Source organism: Hippopotamus amphibius, chromosome 7 (assembly GCF_030028045.1).
Source record: "Hippopotamus amphibius kiboko isolate mHipAmp2 chromosome 7, mHipAmp2.hap2, whole genome shotgun sequence".
Taxonomy (NCBI): domain Eukaryota; kingdom Metazoa; phylum Chordata; class Mammalia; order Artiodactyla; family Hippopotamidae; genus Hippopotamus; species Hippopotamus amphibius.
Genome location: NC_080192.1, coordinates 15986672 through 16003844, shown reverse-complemented (window position 1 = coordinate 16003844; position 17173 = coordinate 15986672). Strand labels below are relative to the sequence as shown.

The 17173-nt window shown below is 46.9% G+C and overlaps 1 protein-coding gene across 2 annotated transcripts in view; it reads left to right on the top strand.

The window, feature by feature from the left end:
- The window catches only part of RFX4 (regulatory factor X4), a 159446-nt gene that overhangs the window by 2694 nt on the left and 139579 nt on the right, over positions 1 to 17173 (top strand). Inside the window, exon 1 of one of the 2 annotated variants that reach the window (XM_057740544.1) lies at positions 14535 to 14604. The exons of the other annotated variant lie outside the window; for it this stretch is intronic. Coding sequence (XP_057596527.1) covers positions 14535 to 14604 — 70 coding nt within the window. Of the gene's footprint in view, positions 1 to 14534; positions 14605 to 17173 lie in introns of those variants that run through there. 2 annotated transcript variants of the gene reach the window in all.

Below are 17173 nucleotides of genomic sequence, written 5' to 3'. Positions count from 1 at the left end.
AATCCAATTAGCTTTTCTTTGGAGTTTCCCTTGTTATGTAAAGGTCCTTGCTCCCCGGCTTGCTGGGACCAGCGCTCCTTGGGGCAGTTCGATTCTGCTCCTTTTACGGCAGATTGCACGCAAATCTTAGGGCAGAACCACGAATATTATTGTTATTATTATTTCATTCCGAAAGGGCTGGAACAATCGATTCGCAGCAAGTGCTGGGGCGAAGTCCGGAGCGTCCGGGGTCGGAGAGGCCGGCGGGCCAGGCCTCCGTCCCCTACTCTTAAAAGGAAAATCCCCGCAACATGCCTCGAGCCCGGGAGGACAGTTTTGCAGGGGCCAGGGCTCTAGTGGTCCGCCTGGGGGCCACTTCAGCATGACCTGCGGCAACGCGCCCCTTTGTTCCGCGCACGGAGCCGGTAATATATTCCTCGAGTTTTCCCCAAATACTTAACAAGTGCGGGGCTAAGACAATGGCCCCGTCGGAGGAGGCCGGGGAGCCGGCGCGCGCCTCTGGGCCCAGGGCTAGCCCGCCGCCCGAGCTCCACAAAGCAGAGACCCTCTCCCAAGAGACCCGCGGCGCGGCCGAGCTCCGCGAGACGGCAGAGGCCGCAGGCGCGCGCGTGGGGCGCTCGACGCGCCGTCCGGCCGCGCGACTTGCAGTTGCGTGGCTCCCCGCCCGCGCCGCGCAAAGCCTGCGCCGAGCCGCGTGTGGCCCGCCCTCCCCACGCGGGCCGCCGACGGCGCCTGAGTGTGCGTGGCCTGTGGGTCCAAGGCCGGCTGCCCTGCCCAGGCAAGCGTTGCTCAGTTACTCAAGGTACCTGAAAATTCGAGAACGGGGAGGGGGGGGTGGGGGGTTGGGGAAAGTAGATAGAATTTTAGGCCACGGAGAACTCGTGCTAAGGGGGCCGGGGCCGGGGCCAGGTTGGTCGCCTACGCAACAGGAGGGTTGGTTCTTGTTAAACGGGATGGCGCCTTAGAGAGGGGCACTGACGACCTGACCTGGAAACTTCTACCTCTACCCACTTTCCGCTCCGACCTCCAAAACCCAGAGCGGCCAGAGCTCCCCTAGAGCAGCATTTGAGCCGCCTGGGCCACAACGGCGGGAAGGCGCTCTGGTCTACAGGCTCCCGGCTCAGCACAAGGCCCGACCTGGCTCCATGGGCCCGCAGGTGGGGACATTAAGTGACTTTGGCGTGGGGCTGATGGGGCAGAGAACGTCCGGGTGGGAAGAGGCCCCGGGCCTCCTCCAGCCTCTCCCAGGCGCGGCCCTCGGAAAGGAGCTGCCTTCTCCGGCCCGGGGACCGAGACTGCGGGCTCGGGGAACAAGGGGTCGAAGCTCTGAACTTTGCCCCCGCGTCCAAATCAGATTGACTCGCCCTCCCGGGACGTGTGTGTGTGTGTGGTCGGTAAAGGGGGCATGCTCGCCCCACCCTCGACACCTGCCAACTGCCGGCGCCTGGGTTTGCATTAGGGTCAAGCAAGAGCCGCGTGGTCCCCAGGTCCCCAGGCCGTAGCATTAGCCAGCACAGATGCCGCGTGCAGGCCGGAATCGGGGAGCCCCGTTCGCGACCCGGTGCCGCCGCCCGGGACAGCGCGCTTTCCCACCCGGCCTGTAGGACCTGGAGACCCGGAAAAGTTTGCAGGGGCCGCCGGGCGGCTAGGCCCTGAGATTTCCATAGCTGCGCCCGCCCCCCGCCCCAGCGCGTCGCCATGGAGACTGCTGGAAGTTGGTGGTGGAAAACAGACCCAGCGCAAAGCAAAATATTATGAGTGCAGTTGGGGTGACTTCAGGGGGGCAGGGGACCGGAGGGCATGAGCAGGAGCCAGAGGCAGAGGCCGACAACAAAAGGCAGAGTACGAGGAGGAGAGAGGAGTTTGCACGGGGCCTCCCGCCGCTGTGTGAGAGCTGGACCATCCTGCTTCCCAGAGGCGCCGAGGTCTCTAATTTCTCTCCAGCAGCTACACCTTTTCTCAGCCCGCCTGCGAGCCCTCCCTCTCACCCCTCCTCCTCCGGGTTCTCGTCCAGCCCCCCTCCCCATCCCCCACGAGCCACAGGCTCACCAACGTGAAAGGTTCTGGCCTTTCTTCCCCACGACCCGTGGGTCGCCCCAGATGAATTTCTCAGCCCCCCTTCTCAAACTGGATCTGAAAGGGTGAGGGGTTAGGATAAGGCGGGAAAGGGAAGAGAAGGAGGCGCCTGGTCAGAACTCTTGGAGGGGTGGGGCGGGTAGTGAAGAGGAGATCCCACGGTTTTCTCTCCCTTGTACAGCGGGAAGAGCTCGGGGTTATAAATGTGACTCAGCCACTTGTAATGATACTTAAGGGAAGTCTTCTGGCCTTTCCAAGATTAATTCTAGTTGCCTGTAAAATGAAGGGGTAGACAGCTCACAGACTGGAATTCTCTGACAAGTTAGATGTATCCCTCTTTACTATAAAAACCAGGTTACCACTATCTGAACTACGATCCACTGCACAATTAGTGAGTCTCTCCCCAAACCAATAACACACTAAGATATTTTTACAAGTCATTTAGGATTTTGAGGTATTGAGTCAGGAACCTTGGATAACCCCTTTTAAAAGGCCTGTAATTGCCTTTCTCAGTTTCACCTGAGGTGCATTCCTTAAGGCATTAAATTTTATGGGGCTGTGCCCAGTGGCAATTTAGGAAACACTGAAATGCCTGTGGGTGATGAAGCCAGCATCACAGACCCTCACATATGGTGGATAAGAAGACACACTGGCCCATGTAGTGAGATGTTGCCATTCAGAAGAAAACCAGACTGTTTTGAGACTGTACCTCCATTGCTCAAGCTTTTAGGAAGAGGTGAGGCCCTTCTCACACCTGGCCACCCCTCCTGGTGATATGTTCAGCAGAGGAGTCCTTCCCTTCTCCCCAGACTCTGTTGCCTCATCTGTAAATGAATGGATTGGATGTAAAGATTGCCATAATCTGTCTGAAAGTTTATAACTCATTTACATGCCTGTGTCTGTGAAATCTGCCTGGTGCTTGGTTTATAAAATAGTTTATCACACACTGATCCTCACAAGGGCTCCGCGAGAGAGGCATTATTGTGACCTGCATCAGGCATGGGGTTTCTCTACCATTTCCAACACTGCAAGATTGCAATGTTAAGTGCAGTTGATGTGTGTGTTGTGCCTTGGTGTCTGTGGGGGAAAAAAAAAGGCTGAAAAGATATAAAATGGTGGCATTGCAAGTTGGCTTCCAGACAGTCAGCTCTCCACTTGCAGAGGCCGCTGAGAGCCTGCCCTGCCTGCTGTACAGGTTACTTGGGACACTCTTCAGCTGTCCCTCCGGGGCTCCAGGGCTCCACGGCCCTGCAAGATGGAAAAGGTGTGTGGGTGGGGGGAAATCTCTGATGTTGCTTCTCCCCCAATCCCAACCCTGCCACCCCACTCTGTTTGAGATCTCTTTGCAATTTTATCAAGGTTAGGGGAGAGAATAACTCAAAGACAGATAATTTGGAGGTGTCAGGTAAAAGTAAAAAAAACACTTTGGGTGAATTTATCAGGGGGTTTACTCAGTCTCACTCACTGAGCACCTGTTGGGTGGCAGAGCCTGGGGATGAATAAGGCCACAGTCCCTGCTGTCAAGAACTTTAAAACGTTTTGATGAGGGAAGGCATGGACATATTGAGAGTGGTGAGTGCTACAAGGGACAGAAAAAATAGAGTCCCCTTGGGGCCTGGAGGAAAGGATGCTCTTTTTTGTTGAGTACTCACCATGTGGCAGCCCCGTAACAGGCACTTTTCCACACATTAACCATTTAAGCCTGACTGCAATTCTGCATTGTCCCTTTTGAGGATGAAAGAGGGTCTGGAACTTGCATGGGGTCCCACCTTGGAGGTGGCAGAGCTAGATTGGAGGCCGGGTGGGGAAAGCCGGTTGCCTTGCCCCACCCCGCCCACTTCAGTTGGACACTGGTAGACCACTAGCCTGGCAGGGCTTGGTGAAGACGCTGGCCGCCAGACGAATCCCACTTGGTGAGAAGAGAAATGCATGGATGAGAGTGGAGGAGCAAGGCATGGTGTGTCTCTGAGCTCCAGAGAAAACCCTCTCTGAAGGGTGATTCTGGATTTGAAGAGGATTTTAAATGATGACAGTGGTAGGAGGCAGTGCATCATAATGGTTGCGTATAGACTTTGAGCAAATTTTAGCTTGTTTCATCCATCCATTCATTCAAGAATTCTATGTGTCTTCTATGTGCCCTGCATTCTGCTAAATGCTGGGCTTAAAGATGCCATCTCTGCTCCTCTGGAGCATAAATTCTAGCCAGACGAACAGGTAAACACAAAATAGATAATGTCAGCAAGTGATGCATACTGTGAAGCGAAAACACTATCTAGATTAATGAAGATAGAGCGTGGTAGTGGAGAGGTTGCTATCTTTCACAGGGTGCCTTTGGTCTGGAAGCTAGATATTGCTGAGCTTCAATTTTCTTACAGAATTGATGGAACAGTCTGATAGGGCTGTTGTGAGTATGCAGTGTGAACGGGGTAGTAAAGAATATATATTCAGTGCTTACTATATGTCTTCACTTTGCTAAGCATTTTAGTTTAAATGTATTGTCTAGGTGATGCTCACGTAATGCTGTGATGAAGGAACTGTTATCATTCACAGTTAAAGGAGGAAACCAACAGGCTCAAAACAAAAAAGTTTCTGAGCTCTGGAAGTTGGGCTGTGAGACATACCTCAACTGCATGGGAAGCAGGATTGATGTTAACGGTGTGTGCCAAACTTTCCTGAGACAGAGTGCAAGTAATAAACCTAGCTTTTTGTTTTTATTTTAAAAGCCAATGTTTGTCAAATGTCGTTCACGTGTCAGGCATATACTACGCACTTGAAATTCCTTCTTAGTTGTATTTTAAAATATATGTTAGGGGTACTATTATTGTCCATTCCATTTTATGCAATGGAAAATAGAGGCAGATAAAGGATATCCTTGAAGGGGTAAGCACCCTAACATGCAGTGATCCACACTTAGTCACAAGGCTGTACTGTCTTTCTCTTCTTTTTTGTTTTAGCAGGGGAGAGGGTTGTGCTGGAAAGGATGTCCAATGAAACACATATCATTTTAGCAAAAGCATGCTATTTTCTCCGTGTAAGAAAGTGTTAGGATAGTCCTTTATACTGTGGAGACAAAATTTTGGTTTATTGTTAGCAGAAATAGGGACGTAAAGGGACATCTCTTTACTACACATGTGAAATGCACTGTAGTCTTCTTGGGGGTTCATCTGAAGTTTAGTTACCATTCATTTTGTGTCTGTGAAAGTCTAGGCTTCATTCATGCTCACATACAGACATACCTCAGCCAGAATGAACTAATGAGGCAGAGCCGTTAAGTACTGTGATTATATGTGTAGCCTTTCAGTAGTTTAACAAACCATATATTGCAGCTAGAAGTCATTCACAGATATGTGTTAACCTATGACTTGCGGTAGATGCGGGTGTGATTTAATGCAAGGAACATGGGCCTTGCCATCAGATAGATCAAGGTTTAAATCCCAGCTCCGTCACTTGCTAGCTGTGTGACCCAGGGCAAATGACCTAACTTCTCTAAGCCTCAACTTCCTTCTTTGTGAAAAATCCACTCCTTACCTTCTAGGGTTCTTAAGAGGATGTGATAGAGAGGGGAAGGTTGTTGGGTGAAGTAGATGAAGGGGATTAAGAAATACAAGCTCCAGTTATAAAACAAGTAAGTCACAGGGATGTAATGTAGAACAGCATAAGGGATATAGTCAATAATACTGTAATAACTTTGTGTGGTGACAGATGGTTACTGGACTTGTGGTGATTGTGTGCTAATGTAGTTGATTGTCGGATCACTGTGTTGTATGCTTGAAACTAATGTAATATTGTATGTCAACTGTACTTCAATATGAACGAAAAGAGGATATAATGAGATTGTGCACTTTAAGTTTAGCCTGGCTCCTAGAAATTGCTCAGTGAGTGGCTGATCTTATTTTTATTAAAAATAATTATCTGGTCTTCCTGTGCCAAATCCTAGGTGTCAAGTTGGGGAAAGGGGATAAGAATCCCAAAAGAAAATTAGATTGTTTCAGCATATCTAGATGTTTTCTGTACTATGTGGAAATAGTGTCAATTCTCATGTCAAGATAAATCATTCTTTTCTAAAAGGTTTAGACCGAGGGATTCATGTCATTTTCATTTCTCTACCTTTCCCACGAACAAGGCATTTTATGTGCTCCTGTTTGCCATGGTTTCACCCTTGTGTTTTCCAGTTTGTTAAAGGAAGTAGAAAACTTGTCTTTGTAGAGGCAACACCTGTTGACTGGCATGTGAATCCTGGAAGAGAGTTCAGGGGAGCTCTCGGAGGAGACCTGCGGTGCACGCCTCTGATGAAGGCCTGCACAACCCCTGCTGCCCTCCCAGTTCCGGAACGTGATGGTCCACGTTCTGCATCTGCTGCCCCCACATACTTGCAGGCTTCACTGTTTTAAAGACTGAACCATTTTAGACTTGATTTTCAAAAAGGGGAAACCAGTGTCAAGTGAGCCTTTCTCTGAAACTCATTTTAGCAGAAAACTCGTTTCGTTCTTTTGCCTTCCTTGCACAGTTTTCTAATGTGAGGAGAAAATGTCCATTTGTTGTTTCTGTCTTTATAACTTGATTTTATCTACATTGTGGTTTTTGAGACTTCGAAATATTAACAGCTTTCTTTAAGAGAGAGAGAAAGATCATAAAAAAGGAGAAAAGAATGATATCCAGCCCTTGTGTTTTCAGTTGAATAGGATCCGAATTTAGGCAATGCGGACTGGATTACTTGTGCCAGTAGATTACATGGTTTCTGTTGTCAGATCTGATCTTCAGAGCAGAAATTCTTTAAAATAGGTATATGGTTTCCACTTTTTGTGATTGGTTAGTCCTCAGTAAAACATAAAAGCATAATTTGCCTCTAAGCAATCAGTAATTATTAGCAGACAGGTGAACCTGGATGTGTTGGGTTTATATTGTTGTGATTGTTTTGCTTGAATTCAAGGGGATAATAAAAAAGCCTTTGAAAAGGCTGAAACCCAGTGAAGGTTAGTTAGGGCTTAGAGTCCTGCGTGTTTTCTGACTACTGAATTGCGCTAAAGGTCAGTGTTGTTTAGACACAGCCTAAGTGAGGTTGATGAATATAGCCGATTTTTATTTAATTGGAAGGGAGAAATACTACCTCATGAGTATTGATCTCCTGAATCCATCATGTTGGAGAAAATGTACTATCAGTGAACACAAGTGATCTACTCCTGAATGAGATTTTGAACTGTCATTTGAATAATCTAAAAAGTGATTAGTGATTGCTAATTATACCATCAGCAGCTAATTTTTGAGGCACGAATGCATTTTGTAGAGAAACTTGTCAACATGTTTGTTTTGATTCCTGTGACTGCTCTGAAATCATTTCAAGCTAATGTTAGACTTTTGAAGAAGGAAGCATTTCTTCGAATGTTACAATTACAGAATTTTTAATTTTTTAAAAATGAGCACGAGTGATATTTGAGTTACACATCATCTTTTTCTGAATGATTAGTCTAAATTTGGGGTGTTCATACATGTAACGTATTTATAATTTGTGTACTGCTTCTAAATGCTCATGAGTAGGTGAAATTCCTATGGAGTTGTTGGGGTTTTATAAAGTTTCAGAATTGGGCTCATGGCATAAACTCAAATGTATTTATGATGGAATTGATTGATTACTTTAAACATTTTGCCATGTTTTCTTTGTGGTGTTCAGTTCTACTGCTGATAAAAAAATCTAGAGTCGGAGAAGAATGTGGGTGCCTCTGTAAGTTCTTTGTTCTACCAAAAAGAAACTCAACTAATTTTTTATCACCCTTATATGACTACTAAAAAGCTAAAACTTCTGTTTCTAGGAGTTTTTTTTTCTTTTACTTGATGACTTCTTTTACAAAAACAAAATACTTTCTCCATAAAGCATCATTAGACATCATAAAAAATAAACAACTTTGGCTGAGAAAGCCCTGGAAGTTTACAAGGAGGGAAGATTCCAGAGCGCTTGAGGCCCTGAGTTAAAATGTTAAAACTTTTAAGCATTGGAAAGAAGATTTCTAAAGCGTTGAGCTGTTGTTATGAGAGGGCCTTTGGTCTCCATGAACTTTTATTTTCAACTCAGTGGGCAGAGTTTTTGAGGTTGCTGTGGTTTGGGTAGGGGACCTTTTCAGAAATGCCAGGCTTTTAGAAAAAAAAAAAAAAAACACACAGCTTTTCTTCTAATCAAGGCTCCGTTTTAAAGTTTGAAAACTTTGCTGTGATTAGAAGAATGAATTATTTGTCTGCTTCGTTGGGGTTTCCTCTCGGTGCCCAGGCTGCAGGGCATTCTCCGCCTGGGCTACCTTGCAGGGCACCGCTGAGGAGGCGCTGGGAGCGGGGAGAGCTACCGGCCTGGTCCTGGTCCCGCCCGCACCAGGCATGAGCCTTGCACATAGGCCCGCTGAGCCCCCAGCACAGCCAGGAAAGTGTGCAGGGCAGAGGGGTCCAGAGAGATCCGAGAGATGAGGAACCTTAAAAAAGGATTCCCCGTGGGTCTGTGTTTTATTCAAAGTTTTTCTTGGTATTGAGAGGTACTTTAAAAAGAAGGGGAAAAACCACCAAAGCTATATGATTGTACATGGTACCTGGAGACTATATATTGATACATAGATTGTTTTTGAGAAGGAAAGAATGAAGGAAAAGGGAATGAAGAGAGAAAGAAAGGAAAGGAGACAAGGGAGGAAGGAAGAAAGAGACAGAGGGAGGACGGGTGAGAAGGAGGAAACTACACTGAAATTATTTTGGTAATTGATGGCAGGCTGACTTGAGTTATTTTCAAAATTATTAGTTTTTTTTTAATAAAGTGACTCCCTTTTGGAAATTGGGTAGCAGATTAATAACGTTTATAATCTTTTCCAATCACTGTGCTAAATGCTTATGCATGTTAACTCATTTAATTCTCATACCCAACCTATGGCATTATTTTCCCCATCTTACAGAAGAGGAAACTGAGGTGCAGAAAGCCTAGGTAACATGTCCAGGCCAAATGTCAAATGAGGATTTGAACACAGGTTATTCTGATTTCAAAGCCAGGCTGCCTTGCCTCCTAAGATCTGGAGTTAGAAGGAGGACCTTAGAGATGTCTATCCCAGCTCACCTACTCTACTACACAATGAAGTTCAAGAGGTCGAGTCACCCCAACCCTGGGGAAGATGGCTGTTCTCGCTGCAGTCCTCTGGAGCACACTGTCACGGGTGTCAGAGGGCTTCTGGCTGTCACGGGCACTTCAATGTGACTTTGGCAGCAGGCTGCTGACTGAGGACACCCACGGGGGCTCCTTCCTGCGGGGGCACCTTCATGCCATGTGTTCCTTTCATTTCAGATTGTTCTCAGAGCTTCCGAGTTCAACCTGGCGCCACCTCCAGGGAGATATCCCCCGCCTGCCAGTTACTTTGGCAAATTTGACATCTCACATCATCAAAGGCTTCATACCTATTTACTTACAGACGTGATTTTCCTTCTAGTAGGTTAAGCATAAAAACCTTGGGTGTTAAAATAACAGCCCCTTCCATTGCATAGCATGTTACAGTTTGCAATCACTGATACAATCATTAACTTTCCGGCTTATGGAATCCCACAGGCCGGCTTTGCCATGGGCTAGATGTGTAAATTCGGCAAGTCATGTGACCTCTCTGAGCCTCAGTTTGCTTGTCCGCAAAGTGGGGCCATGCATAGTACCTACCTTATAGGGTACTGTGAGGATAACATGAACTAATGCATATAAAGGGGTCTGCACAGGGCCTTGGCATTTTGTAAAAGCTTAACAAAAAACAGAAGGTGCTTCGAGCACTTGCTTCTCCTTGTGTCCCCCTAGTAGCTTCCAGGACCTGCCTTCTCCCCATTGCCCCTTTCTGCCTCTTCTCCCAGGACTGCATGGGAGAAGAAAACATTTTCTACAACACTGCCACTGTGTTCAGTCTTTTCAGTACAGGAACTCATAAGCCTGTGATCTTGGCAGGACCATTCCCATCTTATATTGATATTTAGTGAAACTGCTGCTCCGTGGGATTCTGTCATGTGCATTAGTTCATACAGCGAGAGTGTCTGAACTGAGGTTGTTACGGCACCAAAGCTAGTTGTGCTTTCTTAAACCAGGCCATCTCCACACCAGTTAAAAACATGCAGTTGTAACAAAGGGGCTGGTGGTTTCCCTTTCACGTAGAACTCTGATGGTCTTAACTTTGCCTCATGGTGTTCTTACCCACACAGGCCTAAAGTGCACACACTTCCCATCCTTGTTTTCCGTGTTTACGTGATGCATCTTACTTTGTTTCTCAAGATTTCCACCTGGGTCATTATTCTCTGTGCTTAGCACAGTGCCAAGCATCTGCCAGAGTGGCTCACACAAGTCAGTGCTTGATAAGTGTTTACTTAAGATATAAATCAACCCCTCCTTCATATTCTGAGGAATGCTGCATCTCTTTGCCTGCTTTCTAGGAAGCCTGGCTCAAGGCTCCATGCAAGCAAGTACTTGATAGATTAACTGTAGATGAACTGACACTCTTGAGCCCCTGTGAGCCAGGCACAGTGCTGGTGCTTCATTCATTTCTTTCTTTCCCTCCCTCCTCTCTGCTCTTCCTCTTCTCTCCTCATTGGTCTGGTCTTCTGTGCCAAACACCGTCCTAAGTGTGGTGAATAAGGTACAGTCAGCTCTTAAGGAGCTTATGTTATTTCTCCTAATCCTTATAATAACCTCATGGGGTAGATATTTTTAATATAGGAAGAAAATTGAGGTCCATAAGGTTAAATAATTTGCCCAGGGTTGCAGAGTTTACTTAGTCCCTTGTAAGGGGAGGATTAGAATTAGTGTCCTCCTGGCTCCCAAGGCCATGCACCAAGAGATCCAAGAATCAAACAGAAAGAGTGATAACAGAAAGGAACTAAAGAGCATTGCTGGGAGGTAAGCATGATATAAAAATTACAATGGCTAAGACTTACATAGTGCTTACCATGTATACATTCTCTGTGCCTTATTCACTTAATTCTCATACAAACCCCATGAGGTGCTGTTATTACTGCTCTCATTGTACAGATTAAAGAAAATTGAGGCTCAAGGAGGTTGAGTTGCTTACCCAGGGTCATACAGCAAGGAAGTCGGACTTGAACCTGGCAGTTGAGCTCCACGGTCTGTGTCCCTAACTACAACACTGTTATTCAAACAAATTAAAGAAGTGCCTCAGTCATAAACAGGTGCCTGGGACTCAGTGGTTCCACGTATCTAGAATTTGCTCTGTGCCAGGCGCTGTGCTGTAAGTGCTTTCCATGTGTTTGTTATCTGCAGGCTCACACCACTAAGATGAGGTAGGCAGATTATCATCACTCACATTTTACCAAGGGGACACTGAGGTTTAGAGAATTTACCCAAAGTCATTTCACCAGTAAGTACTAAGGCTGTAATTCAGACCATTCATCTGTAGCTAGTTACTAAGCCCCCATACTTACTTTTCCTTCTCCCAGGTGATTCTCAGGAAATGATCCAAATGAAAGAAAAAATGATGTGCACCAAGTTGTCCATTAAAACACTGTAGAAAATAGGAACGTGAGCTCAGTGGGACATTGGGCCTGTATTAAACAATGGTGAACCTGAGGACTGTAGCAACAGAGGGGAAATCTGCATGATAGAACGTTGAGAGGAAAAGGAGAAGATATTGTCCATTCCCTGGGATGACAGTTCACATATGTGCACAGGTGCACATGAGGCTGGGGAGCCATGCAAAAAAAGGACAAGTAGTTCCCATGTTCAAGGGCTGGGATTGTGGGTCAATATGTTTCTCTTTTCAACATTAAAAATATGATTTCTTCGATAGATTAACACAGGAAAGAAAAGCGCGCTTGGCCTAAGAGAGGGATATTTTGGTGATTTATCTCAAAAGTACAGGCTAGTTTGAAGTATCTTTGGGTCCAGCAGCCAGGAGTGCCTGACTCCTGAGTTTTTGGGGGGAATCCACATCCTCTAACAGAGGGGATGAGAAGAAATGCAGAAGAGATAAACAAAAACCTAGGAAAGGCAGTGATCTCAAGAATCAAATAATATCAGATGCTGTGCACAGCAAGTAGCCGGGGCTCCGATAACCTTTTTCAGATTTTTCTATGTTTTAATAATATTATAATAATAGAAATAGAAACAAAGAAAAAGTCTGCTGACATTAGGTAGGGGTAGGTATGCTCCCCCAGTGAAAGTGGAGGGGAAATGAAATTTTTACCACCTGTTTGTGCAATTATGTACATTAACTCTGGTGTTCCCAGAGATATTTTCAGAGCAGAGATCTGCTTTTACATGGAATCTATCTTCGACAGGAGATGGCACTGAACACCTTAGCTTTCATTTTCTCTAGTCTCCGGAGATTGTTGGTGAGTTCATGATCTGTGAAATATTGGCATTGGTGCACCCTCGGGGTTCCCTCACTAATTCTTGTATATTGCAAACAACGACACCTTAATTAATCTCTTTGCCCACTTTAGAGTTTTCTATATTGAGTTTTCCTGAAGTAAGAAAGGGCAGTAACATTATTGAGCACATATTGTGTGTCTGGTATTATTTTAGACACAGCTTAGCGCTCACTGTGAGACTTGAAGGCTTGTGTAGTTATGGGTATTATAAGTTAATGGTTAGGTTACAGTCAGATTCAACTCCTGGCTCAGCTGCTTCCTGGCTGTGTGACCTTGGGCAAGTCTTTGCTCTGACGATGATTGATGTTGATAAGGATGATGGTGCTTGCTTTGAGAGGCCACGTTCCACAAGATGCCATTAGTGTCACTTTGGACTCACATCATGCAGTGATTGAGACCCCAGCTGATGAGGAAGAGACATGGGGACACTGGTCACGTGGATCAGCCAGACAAGTGGCTACAGTTAGCTAGAAAGAGGGCAGAGTTCTTATCGTTTCTCATCTCACTCATCTGTTGAGGTTCAAGCCTTGAAGACTTAGACTCTTGCAGTGGCCTACTAGGGGGAAATTAAGTCCCAGTATGCCTGGGACAATCCTGGTTTACACGTATGGTCCTGGCAAAGTTATTACTAACACTGGTTTTCAATCTCAGAAATGGCCAGGTTTAGATGATAAGTGATATGGTCTCCTGCTTCCCTTTCCCTCAGCTCTACGACTGTGTTTAGCAGCACCAAATGGAGCTGCCACTGAACTGATTTGGTTATGCCACACTCAAACACCTTTAGAGGTTCTCAGCCGTCTACTGAATAGAATCTACACTGCTTAACATGGCCCTGAATACAGAGGCAGGGCTTTTTGTGCACATGCCCCATAGCATCTTACTGAGTGCTAAACAGGATAGTCTCAATAAACAATGTTGAATGACTACCTGAATGAATGTGTCTGCTCACGCTCAGGCCGCCTGTCAATTTCTCGAATGCGTCATTCTTCTGCCAGCTTCAGGGCCTTGGCGCATGCCATTCCTTCTGCCAGGAACACTCCTCCCTCTTTTACCTGGTGTAGTAACACATATTTTCTTACTCTTTAGCTGTCAGTTTAATGCTGCTTCCTCTGAGAACCTTCCTTGACTCTCACAGATTAGGTCAGACTTTTCTTTTTTTTCTCTCCCCTGGCTTTCTTGGTAATTATGTTTCTATTTGTGTGATTATTGAATAGCTGACTCCTGTACTAAATTCTGCCTTTCCAGGAAGACAGAAACTGTCTTGTTCCCTACTGTGTAGCTCAGTGCCTGCAACATGGTACCCCATAAATAGCTGATAGACAGTGGGATGAGTGAATGTCAGTCCCCTCACAGGCTGCCCTTTCTGAGCCAGTGCAGTTCATGTCACCTGGTTAAAGCCCTCCAATAGTGTCTTAGCACACTTGGAGTAGATGTGAAGTTCTTACTCTGGCTAGCAAGTCCCTACAAACTTTGGGCCCTTCCTAACTTTCTGACCTCATTTCCTGCTGCCTTCCCCCTTTCTCCCTCTTCTCCACCGCACTGGTTTCCTGGCTCTTCCCTCCAAGCCCACTGCCACCTTGGGCCTTTGCACTTGCTTCTACATCACCTCTTCCAAGAGGCCCTCAGTGTGTCTGCCACTTAAAACCCCCATCACTCTCTATCCTATTCCGTGGCTTCATTTCTTCATAACACTCATCGTGCTCAAAGTCATCTTGCTTACTTGTTTTTGTCTGTCTCTATCACAGAATCTAAGCTCCCTGAGAGCAGGGACCTTGCCTGCCATGTTCATCACTAGATCGTCAGAGCTTGGCAAACAGTCGGTGCTAAATCACTGTTTGGAGGGCAAGAGAAGGAATAAAAGCAGGGGCAGGGTGGCGCTGCCCCTTGGAGGCAGGGCAGGGACCCCTTCCTGGAACCCAGCGGCCCCTGGGGCAGGGCCTGTGGTGTCACCATGGCAACCCACTGACCTGAGGCACCTCCTGGAGAGGGCACAGCTGCCTGCCTCCTGGGCCCACTTTCTACACCATCCTGTGTGTCACCACTGTGGGGCGTCCAGGGGAGAGACGAAAAGGGGCTGAGAGAGAATGATCAAGAGGAACGCACATCCTGGGGCTGGGGGAGACAGGAGCAGGCCACGGCCGCATGGTTCCACTGGTAATGACCGGGGCCTGGGGGAGGGGACACAGAGGGACCTGGTGCCCCGTCCTCCCTTGTAGCTGCAAATGTGGCGTCAGCTCTTTTATGTAGCATTTCCAAAGCTGTGAGTTCCTAAAATAGGCCCCAGCACAGCACCCCAGAAGACCGTTGGTAGAAAGAGGATGAATAACGCCTTCTCTTAAAACCTGGTGACACTTTATAAGTCAGGTGGCATTTTCTCCAGGTATTGCATAAGTCAAGAACTCCCTGTTCTCATCCAGTTCCTCAGAAACAAAGCTCATCGTGTCACTCCCCCACTGCTTAAAAATCACGGCTGGCTCCCAGCTGCCTTGCAGGCTTCTTGGCCTGGTGGGTGAGGCCTTTGCAGTCTGCTCCTAACGGAATCTCCCACTTGTCCCCCACCACTCCTTGGGTCACGGGTCAGTGGGCTCTTCACCTTTCCCAGAACCCATTTTGTGCCGTTGTCTGTGAAGGTGGCCCTCTTCCCCAGGATGCCCTCCTTTCCTCCTCGGTCTGGCAGATGCCGACTCCTTTCAGGATCTGAAACGCCCTCCCCCCACCGTCTGTGAAGCAGCCAGGCTGAGCTGGAAACACCTTATTATAATCTAGATACTCCCAGTTACCTGCTGGCTTGGCAAGACCCGGTGCCGTGGTGACAGCAAACAGCTGTGGTGTCAGAGAGACCTGTGGTGGTGGTATCACCTGGCTTCCCTGAGACTCACCCTCCTCCTCACAAATTGGAGTTGTTCAAGTCTCTGTTTCAGAGCTGCTGGAGGTGAGCAGAGGTGAAGCAGGGTGGCCGACATGGGGAAGACCCTCAGTACATGCTAGATGTCACCACTGCCGTCTGCCCCATCACGGCTGTGAGTGCCTGGTGGATAGAGGCCATGCTTGCTTCATCTTCCCACAAAGCCAAGCCTGCTATGTGCTTCACCCATCTCATTTCAGTTAATCTTTGGAGAAGCCTGGGAGGCAGGGTTTTAGGAAGATTCAAAAACCATCTCAATGTTACATAGCTAGTGAGTGGCAGGACTGGGATTTGAAATCCAGTTGTCTGAACCGCCGGCACCACATTCTTCCTGGCCTGCCTCTGTCTCCTTTTTCATCCTGTACTGTCTCCCCTGCGGTCACTCCACATCAGCCCCCGGGCCTTCTTGCGATTCCTTAAATAGGTTATGCATGACCCTACCTCAGAGCCTTTGTCTTTGTGGTCCTTGCTCCCTCACCACACTCAGTCTCTGCTCGAATGCTGTTTCTTCCTAGATGCCTTCCTGGGGAGGATCCCTGTCCACCATTCCCTGTTCCTTCATTCTGCTTCACGTCATCACAACCATCACTGCCAGTCTGTGCCTGACACTGCTCCAGGCTCTTGGGGAGTAAGGGCTGAACAAGATACTCGAGGTTGTTAGAACTTACATTTTTAAGAGTGGGGGAAATCAATGATTAAAAAAGAATACATAAGCAAACAAGATACTTTCAGGTCCTGAGACCCTGGTCCATCAGAGATATCCTGCTGTAATATATTGGCTTCCTGTTAAATACCTTTTGTCCATCTCTTCTGTTAGAACTTTACACTGAAGACACTTGATAATTATTTGTAAAACGAATGGATAGATGGATGAGAGAGAACAACTGGCCTGTGCCCAGTAGGATACAGCAGGAAGAATAAGCATAGGCTTTGGAGACTGAAGATCAGAGTTTGAATTCTGACTTTAAAACCTGCAAACTGTGTGACCTTGACCATGCCACTGCCAACAAGCCATTGCCACGTTCAGTTTCCTTATCTGTAAAGTGGTGTAAATTTCTATCTCATGAGGTAGACTGAAGCTCAGATCAGGTTCTCCACGTCAGTGTGCTCTGTAAACTTCAAGGAGTACCTGCCTTTTGACAAGCAATGTAGGCGGCTCCTCCTGCCAGGCCAATGTGTGTTCATGAAGCACTCCTCTGTGTCTTGGACTGTCTTGGACGTGCCATGGCCCTGATGCAACTACTTCCTAATTGTTATGTGCTGCTGCGAAGGGAAGCAGGCCTCCTTGAAAACCGTTTATGGCCCTGCTCAACCTCCTTCTATGAACTGAGAAAGTCACTTCAAATCGGGGTTTCCAAATCTTTGATCCAAAGTGTGGAGATCTGCCTCTAAGGAATAAGGGTTAAACTCCTCGTAAAATGAAAATCTTCATGGCATTATCTGCATCCTCCTTCCTGCCCATGATCCCAGATGAGTCAGGTGAAGGGATGCCTCGCGGCTCAGGAGCCTATGCTCACAGCCGTCAATAAATCCTGTTGGGCGCTTAGAGCAAGCTTGGTCCTTACTGAAAGGTCAGATGGTTTTTATGGATCAAGAAGGAGGCAACTGGGAGCAGGAAGTTATCCAAGTGTGAATTGAGCTCTCCTTCTCCTACATCCCAGAGCACGGTGCCAATACTGCCGCACTGATGACAGTATTAGAACTTTACTTCAAGCCTCAGTTTTCATATCTATAAATAGAGATATTAAGATACCACATACTATTGTCCTGAGGTTTAATTTAGACCACATGTATGAAAACTTGCATAGTACTTGGCAC